This window comes from Balaenoptera acutorostrata, chromosome 16, assembly GCF_949987535.1.
Source record: "Balaenoptera acutorostrata chromosome 16, mBalAcu1.1, whole genome shotgun sequence".
Classification (NCBI taxonomy): Eukaryota; Metazoa; Chordata; class Mammalia; order Artiodactyla; family Balaenopteridae; genus Balaenoptera; species Balaenoptera acutorostrata.
Genome location: NC_080079.1, coordinates 1154140 through 1173441, shown reverse-complemented (window position 1 = coordinate 1173441; position 19302 = coordinate 1154140). Strand labels below are relative to the sequence as shown.

The following is a 19302-nucleotide window of genomic DNA, read 5'->3' as shown; positions in this document are numbered from 1 at the left end:
AGACCTCTGAGAATGGCGAGAGGATTTCTGTGAATGAACAAGAACACATTTTAGTCACAGTGATCCCACACAGGTGATTAAAGCCTGTTTGATCTCTTTGGGGGAGTGGAAAACCAAGGTGGGACCGGGACGAGGGGATGGGAAAGTGCTGATTTAGCTCTGCAGGGGTTCTCACGCCAGCCAGTACTGGAGTGTCCTCGCACTGACTCTCACTGTCGCAACTTACGCTTTGAAATTCCGGCTGCACTAACAGAACGGAGAGGCTGGGATGTCTTTTCCTTAAAAAACAGTCCCTGCAGGGCTCGACTGAGTGACAGCATCGCCCTATGACTCTGGGTGGGCTGAGAGTCCTCCTACCGTGTCTCACCCCAAACCTTGAACTTTTTTTTTTAATTAATTAATTTTATTTTTGGCTGCATTGGGTCTTCTTTGCTGCACGCGGGTTTTCTCTAGTTGCGGCGAGTGGGGTCTACTCTTCGTTGCGGTGCGTGGGCTTCTCATTGTGGTGGCTTGTCATGTTGCGGAGCACTGGTTCTAGGTGCGCGGGCTTCAGTAGTTGTGGCGCACGGGCTCTAGAGCACAGGCTCAGTGCGTGGGCTTAGCTGCTCCGCGGCACGTGGGATCTTCCCAGACCACATGTCCCCTGTTCCCCTGCTCGAACCCGTGTCCCCTGCATTGGCAGGCGGATTCTTAACCACTGCGCCAGCAGGGAAGCCCTGAACTTGTTTTCAAGGGCAGTCAGGAGCAGCTCCCGTGGGCGCATTCCCTCCCCCCCACCCCCCCGCCCTGGCCCTCCCGACTCGCCAAATGTTTCAGAGTCAGAGCCTTCTTCCCTGACGTGAGACCGCCCACAGGGCCTGGAAATGTGGCTGGAGTTCCGGAAAACTGTGGTTTCTTCCGTGCGTGCTCCCCGCCTGCCCTTCTGCGGGTTGAGCGGGAGGTCGGAACCCCGGTTTGCCCCGGGGGCGAACTGCAGAGCTTCGCTGGGACAGAATGCGCGCCCTCGGCCCAGATCCGGCGCGTTCAGCACTCCCTGCGTGGACAGCGCCGGCTCCGAGCGGACGCCAGGCCGGGCTGAGGGGTGGGGGGAGGGCTGGGGGGATGGGGGAGGGGGAGCGCCAGGCCCGGCTCCGCCCAGGCCACGCGACCTCGCAGACCCCGCCACAGGAGGCTCCAGGACCCGCCGCCCCTCGCCGGCGGCCGCAGGAGCCAGCAGAGGCTCTGCCCGCGTGCCCGGGGATGCGGGGCACGGGCAGGCCCGGGCCGGCCCAAGCTCGGCGGAGTCTTCGGCTGCCTGCAGGACGCCTTTGAGACGAAGACGCTGCAGCTGGACGCGCGGGGAGGCGTACACCAGGGTCCGCGAGCAGGAGAGCCCCACAGCGGGCCAAGCGGCGACCAGGAGGGACGCGGCGAGCCAGGCGGAGACGGCCCAGAGGCTGCCGCAAGTCTCCCAGAGAGGCCCAGCGTGGCCCAGGCCCGCGGCCCACAGCAGGTAGTGGCCGCAGTGCAGAGGCGCGGGCATCGGGGCCAGTGAGAGGGGGACGCGGGCCCTGGACTCCCTGAGACGCCACACGTCCACGCCGGAGGCCGCTGGGGTGCAGTGCAGGGGCTCGCCCTCTTCCACCAGCCCCCAGCTCCTCCAAGGGGACGCGAGGGCTCGCGGCGGGAACTTCTCCCTGACTGGCCGTGTCTGAGCCTGGACTTCCCTATCCTGCGCGACCCCCTCCTAAGAACCCGCCGGAGGCCTGGCCTCTCCTGCCCTGGTCTGCCTCTCGGGTCCGTCCTGGGTCCTGGGTAGCTCTTTCTCTGTGTGTCTCTCTCGGTCTCTTTCTATCCCTTCTGTGTCTCTCCAACCTCCCACCTGACATCAAGCTTCGCGGGGCTGGCCCTGGGGCAGCCTCACAATGAGGTGTGTCCACTGTCCGGTCCCAGGGCCAGCGCATGGCCTGGCGTTCCGATCCCTGCCCGGGCAATACTCCAAGGAGCCCGGCTTTGGCCTGAAACATCTTTCCGGAAGGAGTCCAGCCTGAGCCTGCACTTGAGATTGGATTCAATCCCCGCGGCCCTGGGTGCCTCGGGTCATCAGGGAGCTGGTGGCGGGCCCTCGGCTGGCCAGGGGGGCAGTGGGTCCTGGCAGGACATTGCCGGAACCCTCTTACTCTCCATCCCGGGTGCAGACTCTGCACACACACTGGCTGGGACCGGTCGCAACCCTCTCCTCCTGCCCACCCTGCACAAGTTCGCCTCTCGGTCTTCGCAGGGGCCCGTCCGCGGCCTCAGCTCGCGCCTAGGGCCGGGGTTGGGGGTACAGTCACCGAGCCCGGCCGGGGCGGGGCTTGAAAGCAGAGCAGCCCCGGCGGGCCGGGGGCGGGGCCGGGGGCGGGGCCGGCAACGGAGCCGCGCGGCCCGGCGCGCTCCCACTCGGACGCCCGGCGCCCCCACGCGCACGCCTGGGCTCTGCGCGTGCCCCCTGTCGAGGCCTAGCTCGTGCGTCCGCCGCCGGAGACCCCCCAGGACCGCCCCGCCCGAACCGGGCCGCGCCGGCCAAAGGAGACGGCGGCGCAGCCGGAGAAGCAGGATGTCCTTCCAGGGCAAGAAGAGCATCCCCCGGATCACGGTGAGCTCCGCTCCCGGGGCCCGCTCCGCGCCTCCTGCCCACTGCCCCGGGCGGGACCTGGCCTCCGGGCCCCGGGGAAGACGCTCCCGGCCCTGCGCCGGGCCCCCTTCCCTCCGTGTCCAGCCCCCGCGCTTGCCCCTGTGCCGGCGAGCTCCTTCCCGCGCAGCCCGGGGTCCCCGCGAGCGCCGCGCCGGACCCCCTTACGGAGCCGGCGCATAGGCCCAGGCCCTCCTCTGCTCCCGGGGAGGGCTCGGGGCCGGGGGGAGGCCTGCTCCGCAAGCTCAGATGCGCCTGCCTCCTCCCCCCCAACCCGCCCCCGTGCGTCCGCGCCTCTCTGGGAGCTCCGATTAGGAGTGGGCCGTTGGCGCGGCCCTTTGTTGACACCGCCGGTCCGGCCTCCGGCCTCGGGGCACACAGATGCCATCCCCGCCCCGCGCCCCTCCACCCCGCGCCCACGCCGCCGCCGCCGCACCACCGGGAGCTCTTTGTCCGAGACAAAGAAACTCAAACCGGCCCGGAGCCCTTGGCGACCCAAGCCCCTCCATGGAGCCGGGGTTCGGAGCCCTCTGGGGGCGGGCGGGGGGGAGAGAAGATAGCTCGCTAGTCACTGTGTGGGCATCAGGCAGCTCAGCTCCGGGGAGGAGACCCTCTAACAGCACACGCACTGGTGCGGGAGGTCCCACTGTCCACCCCGCGCTGCCAGGAAACAAAGCCGCCCCCTCCATGCGGCCAGGAGCCCAGAGGAGGGAGGGAGGCGGGCGCCTGGGCGCCAGCTGGACGGTGCCTGGGAACCCGCGGATTCAGATCCAGCGGGAGGCGGTGGGGTGACCCATGGGGTGGCCAGTTGACTTCCTGAGATACTCAGGGAGGAAGAAGCCCGCCCCACCCCGCGCATACGGGAGAGGGTGAGACCTGATGCAGGAGCCAGCCTGGGCCGGGAGGGGGGCTGATCCCCTCTCCGGGCAGCTCAGACTCAAGGTGGCTGGTTTAGCGGAACTTCTACCCTCATCCTGAGGAGCGTGGCACCTCATCCTGCTGCATTTGCCTCTGGGTTCCAAGCCCAGGAAGGCTCCCAGAATCTGAGTCCAGACGTCTGAGCATTGGAGGCTGGGGGATTGAGCAGGGCACCCAGGCCACAGTCTCGTCCTGCCCAAAGCCTTCCTCTTCCTCTTCTTGGGCTTCTTTGAGAACGCGTTGGTCCACTGGGGCTGGAGTTGGGGCTGTTGGAGTGGGGGCGCTGCAGGGGGAGGCAGGAGGGTCTGAACGCTGGCTCAGAAGCTGGGCAAGGTGGGTCCTTGTGATGTGACCTGTCAGGGCTGGGTCTAGGGCCCAGGGGACCGGGCAGTGAACCTCTGCAGAACCCAGAAGGGAGAGGCCCAGGCAGCTGGGGCCGGGCCATGTGGTAGACCAGGAGTTGGCAGTGGGTCACACAGTAGGTATTTTCAGCTTCAAGGGCCACGCTGTTTCTGGTGCAGCTACTCAGCTCTGCAAGAGAGCGGTCCTGGGTGTGACTGCTCCAGTAAAAGCTGAGCTTGGACATTGAAACATGAATCTCATGTAACTTTTATGAGTCTTGAAAGTCTTCTTATGATGTCTTTCAACCAGCATAAGGTGCAAACCACGCTCAGCTCAGGGCTGCACAGGGACAGGTCGAGGGCCGTGTTTGGCTTGTGGCACAGTTGGCCACCCTTTTGTAGACTGTACGGTGGTGGTTTTACCTTTAGTCAGTAGAAATCTGAGAATTCAGCCCAAACTGTTCGATGTTAATAAGAATAGAGAACGATGTGATAAGGCTCATAAGCGATGAATTATTTATCCTCTCAGCAGACTGTTCAGGGTTCTGCTGAGTGCGCCACACACGTCAGTTCTCTTGGCATCAGGCCGATGGTGTGCGAAGAGCCAGAAGCCCCGGCCTGGAGCCCTGGCCTGGCCTCTGGGTGGGCACCCATGAGCCCCGGGCCAGGTCCCAGACCCCCTGTGAAACAGCTGTCACTCCGGCTTGGTCAAGTCCCAGAGAGTGGGAGGCTCCAGCAAGGTCACGGAGGGAAAGTGCTGCAGGGCTGGGTTCTCGCCCGCTCCACTCTGCACTCAGCTGTTTGCTCCTCCTTTGTGTTTCTCTCCGTTTTTCTCCACTGAGGTCAGACCATCACCCCTGACGTCATACACAGCTCCATTACTGGCTCCCCCTCTGCCTCACTCCCTCCTTCCCGACCATCAGAAGTGGACTTACGGCGGCCCAGCTCCGTGCTGTGGGGTGCCCCGAAGAGCTGGCCGAACTTGCTGCCACTTTGTTCACCCCCTTGGGGTACCCCCAGGCAGCACCAGAACCTGCAGGCACCCCGATGTCTTCCTGGCCCTGCACCCCCATGGCCTCTCCGTCAGCAGCTCCTTCTCCCCAACTCCCAGACTCTCTGGAGTCCATCTCTCATGCGCCCCAAAATGCTGGCCCGGGGCCCCGCATCTCACCCAGACCACATCAGATCCCACTCCAGCGATGGTCCTGTTTCCATCCTTGAACACCACGGGCTGCTTTCTACAACAGGCTAATGTGATCTCTGTATGATCGTTTAAACCCCAGCTTAAGGCCTCCCAGGTGGCGGCCCACTGACTCCCCAAGCCCAGCATGCCCAACCCCTACCCACCTCCCATTCCCCCCACCCCCCATCCCGCCTCGTTTCCTCTCCTGCATCAACCAGACTCTTTCCTGCCTCAGGGCCTTTGCATGGACTGCGCCCTGGCCTGAGCTTGAGTCGCCTCCAGTTTTAGCTCCTCCAACAGGCCCCTCTCGGTCCCTGAGGCAGCCAGGCCTGTCTCCCATCACCCTGTCACGTCACCTGCTTTGTGCTCTTGCGTCTGTCACCAGCTGTGACGGCCGTGTGTGTGATGTCTGTCTCCCTCCCCAGGGGTAGGGCCCCTGCCTGCCGGCACTGCCTCAGGGCACAGAGATTCTGGAAGGAGCCCGCCCCAGCTGTCAGCCGGAGTCGCCTCTGTGGGTGGACGAGGAGGGCAGACCTTCCAGGCCAGCAGGGGCGTGTGAGACGTGGTCCACCTCCCCCCTCGTCCTGGGCTTTACAAATTAGGCAGCGGGTGTGCAGATGTACACGTGGTTCACTGCACTGCGGCTCGCACCGCCTCGGCTTTGCCGTGGTGAAGCGGGGAGCTAGCTGGTCGTACACCCTGTGCCTTTGGCGAGGCCAGACTGCCTGACCTGTGGCTGCAGGTCGTGTGCGGGGCCCGTAGGCAGCTGCCCCCAAGGGCCACCATCTCGGGGCACCCTCTGCCCACCCTCGGTGTGTGTGTGGGATAAATCATGCAGGCTTTGTGCTGGATTTCATGCACACAAATTGTGCCTGAATGTTTCCATCATAATTCCAGGGTAAAGCTTGTGCTCAGGATACTGTTGAGTCACTTAGTTTGGAGGAAACTTACCCATTTCTTTGTCTCTGATAGAGTGACCGCCTTCTGGTCAGAGGCGGGAGAATCGTGAACGATGACCAGTCCTTTTACGCTGACCTGTACGTGGAGGACGGTTTGATAAAGTGAGTTTCTACCTCAGATGTCTTCATGGTCACACGTCAATCACACACTATCCAGAAGTTTACTTTTGGGCGAGATCCATGTGAATGGTTCTTTCTTTTCCAAAAGCTTGTTCCCTGGAAATAGCTTTTGCCCAACCCGAGCCCTCAGGGAAGCCTCAGAGAGCAGGCCAATGGCTTCCTCGTTTCTTTGTTAACACAGCTTCAGTATGGTGTGGGGCTCAAAGCAGGTGTTTAATAAATGCTTATCGACCACACCTATTAGCTTGTCTGCTTGTGCCTGTCAAGGAGCTCCAAGGACTTCCCTGGTGGTCCAGCGGTTAAGACTCCATACTCCCAATGCAGGGGGTGCGGGTTCGATCCCTGGTCGGGAACTAAGTTCCCACATGCCACGCGGCAGGAACAAAACAAAACAAAAAAAGCAGCTCCAGCCTCTGGTCAGTAAGCAGCGAGTGGACACCTAAAGGACCAGCGCAGGGTTGGCTCCTCCGTGTTGACGGTCCTGAGCCCCAGAGTGTGGGCTGGTCCAGTTAAGTCTTGGCCGTATTGCCCTTTTCCTCAGGGACAAGAGCCCAAGGGCAAGAGTCCCAGCTCTGCAGCATCGCCAAGGAGCCCATTCACGTTTGCTCGGGGCTCTTCCTAACCAGCGAAATCTCTGTTGCTTTCAGACAAATCGGAGAAAACCTCATCGTCCCTGGGGGCATCAAAACGATTGACGCCCACGGCCTAATGGTCTTGCCCGGCGGAGTCGACGTCCACACAAGGCTGCAGATGCCCGTCCTGGGCATGACCCCGGCCGATGACTTCTGCCAGGGGACCAAGGCCGCCCTGGCAGGAGGGACCACCATGATACGTGAGTGTCTCCTGTGGGGAGCGTCCGTCCCAGGCCGTGGTCCTCTGGCAGGTTTGCATGTCGCAGGAAGAGCTTTCCCTGACAGTGTTTTTCTCGGGCCTCTTTCCCTCTATTACATCTCATTCTAAGAAATCCTTGAGTGCCTGTCTTTAACCTTGCCCCTCCTCCTGAGCCGTGCTGCCTTGGCCAGCTCTGGAGCGCTCCTGGGATTTCCACAGGAGCACAGGGATGTGTGCCCAGTAATTTATCATTTCCTGGGAAGCTAGCAGCTGGCTAAGGACCAGGTTTGGAAAACCCAAGTGCAGGGGTCGTGTTGCCTGAAATGTCAGACACATTTGCCCCTGAACCTCACACCCTCTGAGGCTTGGTTTGCAGAAACTCCCTGCCCATGTCAAAAGAGCTAAAGACGGAGGCTGTGTTTTAGGAAAAGGATGATGAAAAATGCTATCACCCTATCAACACGCCCCAGAGGTACGGTTTCTTTAGTGCCGACGCTGTACCAGGCCCGAGCACCGTCCTGGTGAGCCTCAGCTCGTGCTCTCCTCGTACAACCCTCTCAGCTGGGCGGAGACGCCCCAGTGAACAGCCTGGGAGGTGAATTCGCTTGCCCACCGCGACCTCGCTCGTGGCCAGTGCAGGGCCAGGAAGAGGCACCGGCCTGCAGCCCTCCTCCCGTGGCCTTGAGCGCCATCAACTCCGCAGGCCCGAGCACAGACACGTCCACTAGGGGTTAGACCTGGCCTAACAGGCCCAGTCCAGCCCCGGCTGCACCACATCCTGGCTGTGACTTCAGGCAGCGCAACTCACTTTTAGGCGCCTCACTTCCCCGATCTGTCAGGCAGGGGGAAGAGGGTGGAGGGTGGAGCAAGGGGGTGCACGTCGTCGCTTTGCTGTGTCTGGCACATGTGAGCGCTGCCACTGCTGCCACCGGGAAAGGCTGCTCTGGGGACCCTGGGCTACTTCACAAGTGACATTTAGATGTTGCAAAATCCTGGCCTGGTGTGGTTTACTGAACTACGACGTGGAAAGAAAAACCCAACAATGGTCCACCTTTCAGTCTGATTAAGGAGAGTTGTGATTTCAGGCCCTTGGTCCTGCTTGTCATTGGTGGCCCAGGCTGAGCAGGCGCCTTCGTGGTTATGTCACCTGCTCCTGCCGGTGCTGAGGCATCAGACCGGCTGTGAGGACAGAGATGCTGCAGGCCCCGGCTGGCCTAGGCAGAGCCGCCTGCAGCTCCAGGCTGGAGCTGTGAGCGGCCTGCGGGGCGGGGCCCTGGGTTCGCGACCTGAGCCGCGGGAAGCAGAGGGGCCCACGTGAGGGCATGCTGGAGGAAGGCACGGCATCTGCCTGTAACCCCGGGGCGGGTGTGCCTTCCCCCTGGCCACCCCACTCCCAGCTCTCTCCCTGCACCTGGCAGAGGCTGTGAGTGGGGTTTGGACCTTGGACGTGGGCTTGCCGGCAGGGTGGGGTGACGGTGCAGTGCCCATGTGCGTTCCCAGTTTCCCCGGGGGGTGGGGTGGGTGCGCTGCTCGAGGTGTGTGCGGCCAGTGAGGCAGGAGGAAGCCAGCCCTGTGCGCTGCTGCGGGCAGGCTCGCGGGTCCAGCACCACGGACAGTGGCGCCACCCCTGCCCCTCCAGGGGCACCTCACTCAGGCCAGGCCTGTGCAGGGGGTGGAGGCCTGAACTGCCACCGGGCTCCTTGGGGTGTGTCCACTGGAGAGTGAGGCCCTCCCTCTGCTCAGAGAGAGGCCGGGACAAGGGGCGGGAGATGCCTCTTTGGACAGAAGCGACGGGCAGGTTCCCAGCAGCCTCAGCCCGGCGTTGGGTACGAGGCCTCTTCTCTGCTTTTCTCAGACGTGCTTCCTGGTTTCCTGGGAACACGGACCCGCTCTCCCTCGGAGGCCCAGGTGGTTCCAGTGGCGCGGGTGGGGGGCTCCGCTGACCGCGCTGTCCCCACAGTGGACCACGTGTTCCCCGACACGGGTGTGAGCCTGCTGGCGGCCTACGAGCAGTGGCGGGAGAGAGCGGACCGCGGCGCCTGCTGCGACTACTCCCTGCACGTGGACGTCCCCCGCTGGCACGAGAGCACCAGGGAGGAGCTGGAGGCCCTGGTGAAGGACAAGGGTGAGCGGGCGGCCCGGCCGGGCGGAAGGGCAGCCTCAGGGCCTGGGCTCCCCTGGCCTCGGGGGGACGCTGTGTGCACCTGACCCCGGGGCAGGCGGCCGCGAGCTGGGAGAGAGTTGGGCAAGGGCCATTCGAAGGTCTGCTAGGCTGAGAGGTCACCTGCGTCCAGGTCTGGGGACGCATCCCGTAGCTGTTGTCCTCACAAGAGGACACAGCAGGGACCTCCCTGGAGGTCCAGTGGTTAAGACTTCACCTTCCAGTGCCGGGGGTGCGGGTTTGATCCCTAGTTGGGAGCTAAGATCCCACATGCCTCGCGGTCAAAAAACCAAAACATAGAACAGGAGGAGTATTGTAAGAAAATTCAACAAAGACTTAAAAAAAAAGAGGACACAGCAGCCATAGCTGTCACCTCGGTCCCCTTGTGTCTCGGCCCTGGATGAAGGATAAGCCCTATAAGCTTTCTTTAGCATCTTAAGAGCCTTTAGAAGGAGATGTCTTAAAACCTACTGCCAAAAGAAATAAAAATAAAATAAAATCTGCTGCCTCAGCTGAAACAGGACGGTTTACAGATAAGGCTTAATTTTTTTTTAATCAAAAGTCCTGAAGCTGAAACCACACCAAAGTTTATAGAGGATTTGACAAGTTAGGTGGCCGTCGTAACTGAGCTCCGGTGACTGGCTTCGAGGGTGGTCCTAGCGCACAGCCGGGAGAGGAGCTGGCGGGGCTGGGACGGGGGGTGCCGGCTGCAGACCCCTGGCCGGGCCCTGGAGGCCACAGGGCCCTCCCCTCAGGAGACGCTGCCCCCCGCCCCACTGTACATCCGAGGGAGGCAGGGAGTTTCGTCGAGGCCGTTTCCCAAAGAGCGACGGTCCTCACACCAGTAGCTTTTGGCGTTTAGGACCCCAGCCTGGGAGTGGGCAGGGGGCTCTCAGCCTCTGCACCTCATTCCAGGCAGTGGCTCCGCCCCCCCGTTGTTCCTTAACGGGGTCGGGAGGCCTGCGGCCTTGCAGCTCCGAGCAGAGGCAGAAACCGGGCACCTGCCGCCACCACCCTCCTGCCGGGGCGGCGCTGCCCAGCGGTCTGCTCCCAGCAGAGCGTCGGTCCTGGCCCGCTGGGTGGCGTCCAGGGACGGGCCTGCATGCTGACCAGTAGCCTCCACCAGGTGCCCTGGGGCAGGTGGTCACCTGGGGGGTCGGCTCGTGTGGCACTGGGTGACAGTTTCCCCCACATGCCTTTGCTCCTCAAGTTCGCACTTTCGACCCAGCGAGATGACAGGGAGGAGGGAGGGGCCGCGCCGCTGGTTTGGATGGTGGGGGTCAGGTGAGTCCCCAGCTGGTCCCGCGTCCGCACAGCACAGGAGAGCTCGACCCTGGCCTGATGGGGCCCTGACACCGCGGGCAGCCGGTCCTGTTCCTTCTGCTTTTCCTGAGAGCCTGAGCGGGCTGAGGAGCCTTGAGCGGGGCCTGGCAGGCGCCACCGAGGCCCCACAGGCTAGGTGGCCAACGTGAGGGCCACCCCGGCGCCCAGTGCGGGAGCGGCTCCGGTGCAGCCCGGGCAGAGCTCAGGCAGCGAGACTGCAGCTCACGGCTCCCTTCCGTCCGGGGGACACGGGGCTCCCAGGGCTCCCGGGGTCCATGGGGGGTTAGGGGGCGGGGTGCGGGTTCTCACCTGGCTTTGCCACTGGGGAACAATCGGCTCCTGATCCCAGAGCTCGAGAAGCAGGAGGCGCCGGGGTGACTCTGTCCCCGTCCCAGCTCGGGAGAGTGTGGGGCCGGTCCCGGAGAGCCACCAGGCCGGCTGGCGGGGCCCCTGGAGCTCGGGGAGCAGTGGAGGCTCCTGGCATCCACCCCTCCTGCCTCCCCCCAGGTGTGAACTCCTTCCTGGTCTTCATGGCGTACAAGGACAGGTGCCAGTGCACGGACGGCCAGGTAAGGCCACGTGCCGAGCGGGGGGGGCAAGCAGATGTCTCAGGCTGCTGTGGACGGGAGACACACAGCCCCACGCAGCCCATGTGCCTCTCCCCAGATGTACGAGATCTTCAGTGTCATCCGGGACCTGGGAGCCGTGGCCCAAGTGCACGCAGAGAACGGGGACATCGTGGACGAGGTGTGGGCGGGGCTGGCGGGGTGACCCCTGCCCACTTTTTGTGGGGGCATGTGGGGTTCCGGGCATCGGGTGCTGTATGTGCTTCCAGGGTTCGAGGCCAGGCCCAGGCGGGAGACGTCGTGGGTCATGCTCAGCATTCGGGACGGTGGGCCGCGAGTGCCGGGGAGGCTTGTTAGGGGGTCGGTGGGATTCTGCTTCTCCCCCATTCTCCACGCCGAAGGTCGTTTACACCAGAGGGTGCTGTGGCTCAGACCTGTAGGATGAGTGAGCTTGCCCAAGAAGAAACCCCATCCCCGACTGTGCAGAGCCGCCGTGCACACCCCGGATGCACACACCCCGACGCGCACGCCCCCGACGCGCACTCCCTGACGCGCATGCCCCCGCCGCGCACGCTCCCGACGCGCACTCCCTGACGCGCATGCCCCCGACGCGCACTCCCTGATGCGCACGCTCCCGACGCGCACTCCCTGACGTGCACGCCCCTGACGCGCACTCCCTGACGCGCATGCCCCCGCCGCGCACGCTCCCGACGCGCACTGCCTGACGCGCACGCCCCCGACGCGCACACTCTGGACATGCGCCCACTGGGGAAACAGCACGGCAGGCAAGGCTGCGGGGTCTTATCCCCTCACTTAGGGGGGCTGCGACCTTGGGTGAGTCTTTCCCTTCTGCAAGCCCCGTTCCCTCATCTACAGTTTGGGGAGCTGGAGTCGCTCCGCTTCGGGTCAGCGCGCTACTCCATTCTGAGCTCTCTGTGGTTGGTGATTCTCAGGGGCCTGGAAGTCTGGGCTCATCTCGGGGAGCAGGGCTCACGTGAGAGGTCGGGGGTCAGGGCTCATCTCGGGGAGCAGGGCTCACGTGAGAGGTCGGGGGCCAGGGCTCATCTCGCGAGCAGGGGTCACGTGAGAGGTCGGGGGTCAGGGCTCATCTCGCGAGCAGGGGTCGTCTCAGGGCCGGGGTGCTCTGGGCTGTGTCCAGGCTGGAACGTGGTGTGTGTTTAGGAGCAGAAGCGGCTGCTGGCACTCGGCATCACCGGCCCCGAGGGCCACATGCTCAGCCACCCAGAGGAGGTAGGTGTGAGCCTGCCGGGAACGCCCCCCTGACTGGGCCTTCATAGGGGTTGGGGCTGGCCCCGTGGTCCCGGCAGGGCTGTGATCCCGCTGTCCTCGTCTGGAGGCGTGAATCAAGGCTCACGTCCCCTCCTACCACTGGTCACCCTGAGGCCTTTATGCGAGGCCAAGAAGGTGGCGTGGTCAGCCCTGCGGTCAGCATGGGTCGGCACTGAGCCCCATTCTGGGCACTGAGCCCCAGGCGGGGGTCCTCACCCGCCCGGGGTGCTCCCTTTGGGCCCGGGATCCATGGGTGGTCCGGGGGCATCTCACGCCCATACCAGTCCGGAGGCCCCAGTGTGCTCGTGTGGCCTAAGCGTCCGCATCCCCAGGGGGAGGCTGAGGCCGTGTACCGTGCTGTCACCGTTGCCAAGCAGGCCAACTGTCCCCTGTACGTCACCAAGGTGATGAGCAAGGCTGCGGCCGATGTGATTGCCCAAGCCAAGCGTAGAGGTGAGTGGCGGCCCCGGATCGGGTCTCTGTGGGGGTCGCTCACGTCCTCAGCCTCCCGGGGCTGGGCCAGCTGGACTGAGGCTCAGCGTGGGCAGATCCGACGGAGACGCAGCGGCCGCCCTGCCAGCCTCTTCATGGTGGGGTGGCCTCTGGTGCAGGGGCACCAGGGCTGTGGCCGGCGGGAGATATGGGCACCTGGTCCTTGTGTGGGGTGGGTGGCCTGAGTCTCCCCTCTTGTCCAAACAGCAGTGGAGCACCGGGGGGCCTTGAAGCAAAAGTGAGGCCTAGTGGCTCTGTTTGCACAGAAGTGAGTGTCAGAGCTATGCTCTTTGTGTGTCGGTATGTGTGTGTCTATGTGTGCGATGTGTGTGGCACGTGTCTGTGTGTGTGTGGTGTGTGTGGTGTAAATGGTGCACGAGAGTAGATCCTCATGTCGTGTAAGGCAGCCTGGCCCAGTTGTCCCTGGGGGCCCAAGTTACTGTCCGCTGGGCACGTCCTGCGTCCAGGAGCTGGGGTGCGGGTCCCGAGGGCTGGATGCCCTCTGGCCCTGGAAGCCCAGGCCCTGGAGGAGGCAGGGGGTCAGTGACGGAGCAGGTCCTTGCACAGAGGCTGTGGCCAGGCGGGGCGGACAGTCAGCTGACGGTGTCTCACTGCAGCCTGTGGCCCCAGCCGGGGTGTGAGGCAGCAGGGACAGAGAGGACCCACTTGGGGAGCCCCAGGTGGCCTGGGCCGGGCGCCCCCGGAGCAGGGGAAGAACTGCCCAGGCTTGGGAGATCGAGGGGCAGTTGCGCGTCAGCCCTAGGACTGCGGGGCCAGACCCACCCCACGATGAAGTCCAGGTCAGGGGGGCATTCCCAGGCCCTGCCCGGGTCTGGGGACATGGGGGCTGGCAGTGCCCCTCACGGCCTCCCCGCAGGGGTGGTCGTGGTCGGGGAGCCCATCACCGCCGGCCTGGGCACCGACGGCTCCCACTACTGGAGCAAGAACTGGGCCAAGGCCGCGGCCTTCGTCACGTCACCGCCCCTCAGCCCGGACCCCAGCACCGCGGACCATCTCGCCTCCCTGCTGGCCAGGTAGGGAGCTGCCTGTGTGCCCCTCGCCCCGGCCTGCCCTGTGCCCGCCGGCAGCTCCAGGCCTCTTGTGTCCGGAGAGTCCGCACCGGGCTCCTTGCCCTCCCACCTGCGCCCCGAGGCCCCAGCTCTGCCCTCTCCGACAACCTCTCCCCCACCCCCCCCGGGGGCCGAGCAGCTGGGTAGGGGTGGAGCCAGCTGGGCCTTTGGCGGCTCAGGAAGGACAGGCCCCTCTGGGCTCTGACTCCGGCTTTCCCCAGCGGGGACCTCCAGGTGACCGGCAGTGCCCACTGCACCTTCACCACTGCCCAGAAGGCCGTCGGCAGGGATAACTTCATGCTCATCCCCGAGGGCACCAACGGCGTGGAGGAGCGCATGTCCGTGGTCTGGGAGAAATGCGTGGTGGGTGCAGAAGGGGGGACGCAGGGTCCTCCCCTCAGAACGCTGCCTGTTCATCAGAAAGGGAAGCCCCTTGAGCAGTAAATTCACCAGAGCAGAGGTTGGGGCTCGTGGGCCCCCGGGTGTCGTCCCCCCAGCCCTGCCATCCTGGGCTCCCTGGACATTTGCTTCTGGTCCTAACGCACACGACCCAGGGAGAGCGGGGTCCCTGCCCTGGTGGAATTACGCTCCGCAAAGTCTCCCTAGGAGGCCTGAGATTTCCTCAGACATCCATCTCGCTTGGAGGGCCCTGCCCACGGCCTCTGCCCCCGTGCCCCCAGCCCCGGTCCTGAGACCTTCCCTGGGCTGGGGCCCTGACCCCAGGCTCCTGGCCACCCCAGGGGGACGGTTGCGTCCTTTGGGGACACAGACATTATTGTGGAAACATCAGCATTCATTTGCCCACAAAGTGAGCATGGAGACCAGCTTGGTGCCCAGGAAGGACCAGACCTGCAGGCACGACTGAGGCACACGACCCGCGGCCTAGGGGACAGGGGCCACCTCCACACAAGAGCCCCGAGACCAGACCCCGCCTGCGGTCAGGAAGGGCGCCCCCCCCCGACTCACCCCCACCTTCTTACTTCTCAGGCCTCGGGGAAGATGGACGAGAATGAGTTTGTTGCTGTGACCAGTACAAACGCAGCCAAAATCTTCAATTTTTACCCAAGGAAGGGGCGGGTGGCCGTAGGCGCCGACGCCGACCTGGTCATATGGAACCCCAAGGCCACGAAAATCATCTCTGCCCAGAGCCACAACCTGGTGAGAGAAGCCTGGTCCCACGTCGGGGTCAGGGTCCGGGGCCTGGGGAGCCCCGCAGCCTTCCTGGGGGGATGGGCAGGAGCAGGGGTGCAGGGCGTGGCGGCCACTGCCTGCTGAATCCCGGCCCGGCCGAGTGGGCGCCCCCCGTCGGGGGTCCTGGGTCAGGACACTGAGCAGCCCCTGGCTGTTCTCCCCAGAACGTGGAGTACAACATTTTCGAAGGCGTCGAGTGCCGAGGAGCCCCCGTGGTGGTCATAAGTCAGGGCAGGGTCGTGCTGGAGGACGGGGCCCTGTTCGTCACCCCCGGGACTGGTCGCTTTATTCCGCGGAAGACCTTCCCCGACTTCGTCTACAAGAGGATAAAGGCTCGCAACAGGGTAAGGCCTGAGCCAGGCAGGCGGGTGGGCATGAGCTCTCAGGCCTCCTCCGGGTCAGCCCTGCCCACGGCCACTGTCGGGAAAGCACAGCGGCCCCACTGCTCTGGGCGCTTCTTAGCGGTGCTTTGCCCGCGTTCGTCACCAGGCAGCCCATGTCGCTTTAGAATGCGTGGGTGTGAAGCAAAAAAAACCCCTCGTAGCCACCCCCCAGGTACACTGCCACTAAGGCTAGCAGAGCCTGCCCAGGATTTCCCCGGGAACAGACGTGGATGTTAATAAATTAAGGAAGGAGAACACGTGGTTTACAGGGCATCCATGACCTTAGAAGTTGTGAGCCCTTGTCTTCCCATGCGGGCTTGGCCAGCTGCCCACCGAGTCTGGCGGATGCACCAGGTGTCCACCCAGGCCCCGCGCTGCACGTGCAGGTGGTTCACGCATGCACACAGGCGCACACACACACACACACACACACACACCTGCACACGTGGTTATTGTACCCTCTGGTTTGCCTTATCCCAGCCCTGTTTCCAGTTTTCTAGACTAAAGACGTTGTCTGAGCTCGTAGTGAGGAGGGATGGCTTTCGGGCCGGGCTAGGGGCCAGGTGCTGGTCTCTTTCCCGGGAAAGGAGAGTGGAGGCTGCCCTAACTCGCAGACACTGCTGTCTCAGGCTGCAGGGCCCGCACCACGGCTGCCGCCCACATCTGACCTGGGCACGCCACCCCCTCCTCCCGCAGGGTTCGAGCGGGGCCGAGAGGCAGGGTCCAGGGCGGAGGGCTGGGCATCGCACCCCTTGGGGTGAGGTCCGGGGCACCCCTGGGCACTGGCCACGGGGCAGCTCCGTGAGGTGGCAGGCCAGCCCCATGTACAGCCGCGGCACGGAGCGGGGAGAGGGGACGGCTCCCCATCGCACACCCGGGGTGATGGGGGCAGGGGCTGGATGCAGACCCGAATCTGCAGAACTCCACACCCCACAGTCGCTCTTGCCCTGCGCCCCTGCCCCGCTGTGACCCCTGCAGGGCAGGATCTGGTCAGAGGCCCCTGGGGCTGGGCTCAGCCCCACAGTCATGTGTAAACCACAAGTCCCCAGGCAGGTGCCAGCTGCAAACACAAGCACAGCTGAAGGGTTTGCCTCAACCCTCGGACTGTTGGTCCATCATGGTGGCTACAGGGAAGGGCCTCTGCCTCTGGGGGCCATTTTCAGGGAGGGCAGGACCCAGGGCCACCACCTCAGGGCTTCCTTGGGAACACAGCGGGGGCTGCGTGGGGGGCCACAGTACGGCGGGTACTGAGGAGGTGGCGACCGTGTTGGGACCAGTTTCTGATTCCAAGAGGAGACGCCTCCGCAGGCCACCCCTGTCCGAGCTGCTCCTCCAGCTCGGGGCACTGCTGCCCAGCCTCGGGGGAGGGAGGTATGTGTCCACGCGCGCGGGGAGTCACCCCTGTGGGCGGGGAGCCCCCTGCCCTCGAGCCCGGGGCCCACGCAGCACCCCCTCATGCCAGCCTCTCGGCCCACAGCTGGCAGAGATCCACGGCGTGCCCCGAGGCCGGTACGACGGGCTGGCCCACGAGGTGCTGGTGCCCGCCAAGCCAGGGGGCGGTGTGCAGGCCCGCGCGTCCTGCCCGGGGAAGGCCTCAGCCCCACCCACTCGCAGCCCGCAGCAGTCGGGGTTCAGTCTGTCTGGTGAGTTGAGCCCAGCCTCGGGGGCCCGAGGGCCACGTGGGAGTCCAGCCTCCAGCCCCTCACTGCCCCGTAACGCAGAGGCACGTATGTGAGGCGCCTAAGGATGGGGCCTGGGGGCCCCGCGTGCAGCCACTAGGCTCAGGCCTCTGGTCAGGGTCTCAGCTGTGCTCCCGGCGTGCTAGGCTTCTAAGAGAAGCCCTGAGCCCCAGGCTCTCCCTGCAGACGGAGCCAGACCCGCCCTCCCTCTTCCCCGCCCTTGGACGGGGGCCAACCCAGCCCCTGACATCCTGTCTCAGCCTCCCTGCTGGGGAGGTGATGGTGGTCCCTGCCTGCCTCCTGGGGATGTAGGGCCAGGGGCAGGTCCCCTTTGGAACCCAGCATCGTCCTAAAGGCTAAAGACAGCCTTCTCCCATCACGGGGGTCGGTGCAGGGCAAGACCCACGGGAGGGGCGAGCAGGACTGGCCCAGCCTCTGCTGCTCCGGACCGGACTCCCAGAGGGTCAACCTTGACCTCCAGTCTCTGGCCGCACGCACACCTGGCCTCACTTGCCTGCTCCTCTGAGGCCTCGGTGGTGGGAGTGCCTGACCGGCGGCCTGGCTGACCCGGCAAGGCCGTCGGGCAGCGTGGGGGGCCTGCAGGGCGGGGCTGTGGCTCGCAGCCCTGGCCTCGCGGGTGTGGCGTGTTTGCGCCCCTCCCCAGCGCCCCCTCCACTCCTGGCGTCCCCGCAGGCGCTCCGGCCGGTGACCACGTCGCCAGGCGCGCGGCCCAGAGGATCATAGCACCGCCTGGCGGCCGCTCCAGCATCACGTCCCTGGCCTAGGAGCTGCGTGTGCCAGCGGCGGGCGGGCCCGAGGGCAGCCGCCATGCCCCTCTGTTCCCTTCCCTTCGCTGAGCCCATCTTGAAAGGTGCTTGGCCTTACCTTCCCCTCCCCAGAAACTCTCCTCTCGGGGTCCCAGGTCCTGTTACGGGGAGCCCCCGCGGGAGAGGCTGAATTTGGGGAGGTTTCACTGCCAGGGCAAGGAGGCCGGACGTGGTGGCGGGGACAGTTCAGGTGGCCCTGAGCCCGGGTGCCGGGTGCCTCAGGAAGACAGGGGCCTCCTAGGATGCCCAGGGCAGCCGGGCCAGGACGAAAGGCTGGGGGTGTTTTGCCCTCGTCCCTATCAGGAACCACTGCCCTGCGGAGCCCCCAGCTCTGCCGCCTGCTCCCACGGGCAGAGGTGCAGCCCGCCCCTGCGGGCCTTAGCGCAGGGAGGAGCACCCCGGCCCTGCCCAGAGCTGCTGTGACTTCAGGGACCCACCAGGAACACAGTGTAGGGCAGCTGCCGGCAGGACTTGTGCAGATGTGTCTGTACACTTTTCCAAGGACCAAGCCTCCGCTTTCGTAGAGCCCATGTCCAGGGAATTTTAGGATCCTTTAGCTAAGATGCTTCCTGTTTACTACTAAGTGTGCATTGCAGTAGTTTATTAGAGCAGCAGTTTTGTGTGGTGAGGACACCCGTAGCCAGGAACCTGCCTGCCACCCACAGCCCAGCAGCACTGTGCCCCGGTCCACGTGAATCAAGTCGATTAAAGGCATCTGGGCTGGAAGCCGCCGGCGTGTGGAGAGCCCCGACTTCTCTACCCCTGCGCCGTCCCCTGGGGGTTCACACTTGGGATGCTGGGGCACACCCGGCAGCCCCCTGGCCTGGCTTCGAGCTGACGGCGAGGCTGGACCTCAAGACCACCTGCGGGGCCAGCCGTGCTTGGCCTCCGGGCGTGGGCAGGGCTGGGGCCGAGCCCTAGGGAGGCGCTCTGCCTCTCAGGGAAGGGGCCCCAGGCCTGCAGGTCAGAGAGAGCCAGGCATTCAGAGGGAGAGGGGTGGTTGGGAGGACCCCCGCCTACATTCTACTTGATGGGCCCGAGCCAGCCCAGCAGAAGGTTGGGGGTAGCATGACGCCTGGGGACCCGCCAGGAACAGCACGATGAGCTCACACCTCAGCGGGCAGTGGCGGGGGGAGGTGTAGCCTACATTCTGCCCCCTTAAAGCAGAGCAGCCCAGGGTTCTGATCCAGACCCATGGACTGAGCTGCACCAGAACTTTCTAGAGGATGGAACTGCTGGGTTGGCCACCTGGCCTCAGCCTCTTTCTCATAAAAACGGCGCCAGTTCTGTCCCCCAGATGTGGGACGCTCCCAGG

General features: G+C 64.6%; 1 protein-coding gene across 1 annotated transcript; it reads left to right on the top strand.

Moving 5' to 3' along the window:
- The first annotated feature begins 2393 nt into the window (after window positions 1-2393).
- Window positions 2394-18713, top strand: DPYSL4 (dihydropyrimidinase like 4). Its single transcript, XM_057531601.1, has 14 exons — window positions 2394-2617; window positions 6068-6156; window positions 6822-7006; window positions 8966-9130; window positions 10997-11058; window positions 11156-11236; window positions 12238-12306; window positions 12678-12798; window positions 13715-13871; window positions 14129-14270; window positions 14895-15065; window positions 15263-15442; window positions 16959-17124; window positions 17854-18713. The coding sequence occupies exons 1-14, from the start codon at window positions 2579-2581 to the stop codon at window positions 17943-17945; spliced, it is 1719 nt and encodes a 572-aa protein (XP_057387584.1). The 5' UTR covers window positions 2394-2578; the 3' UTR covers window positions 17946-18713.
- Window positions 18714-19302: the final 589 nt, after the last annotated feature.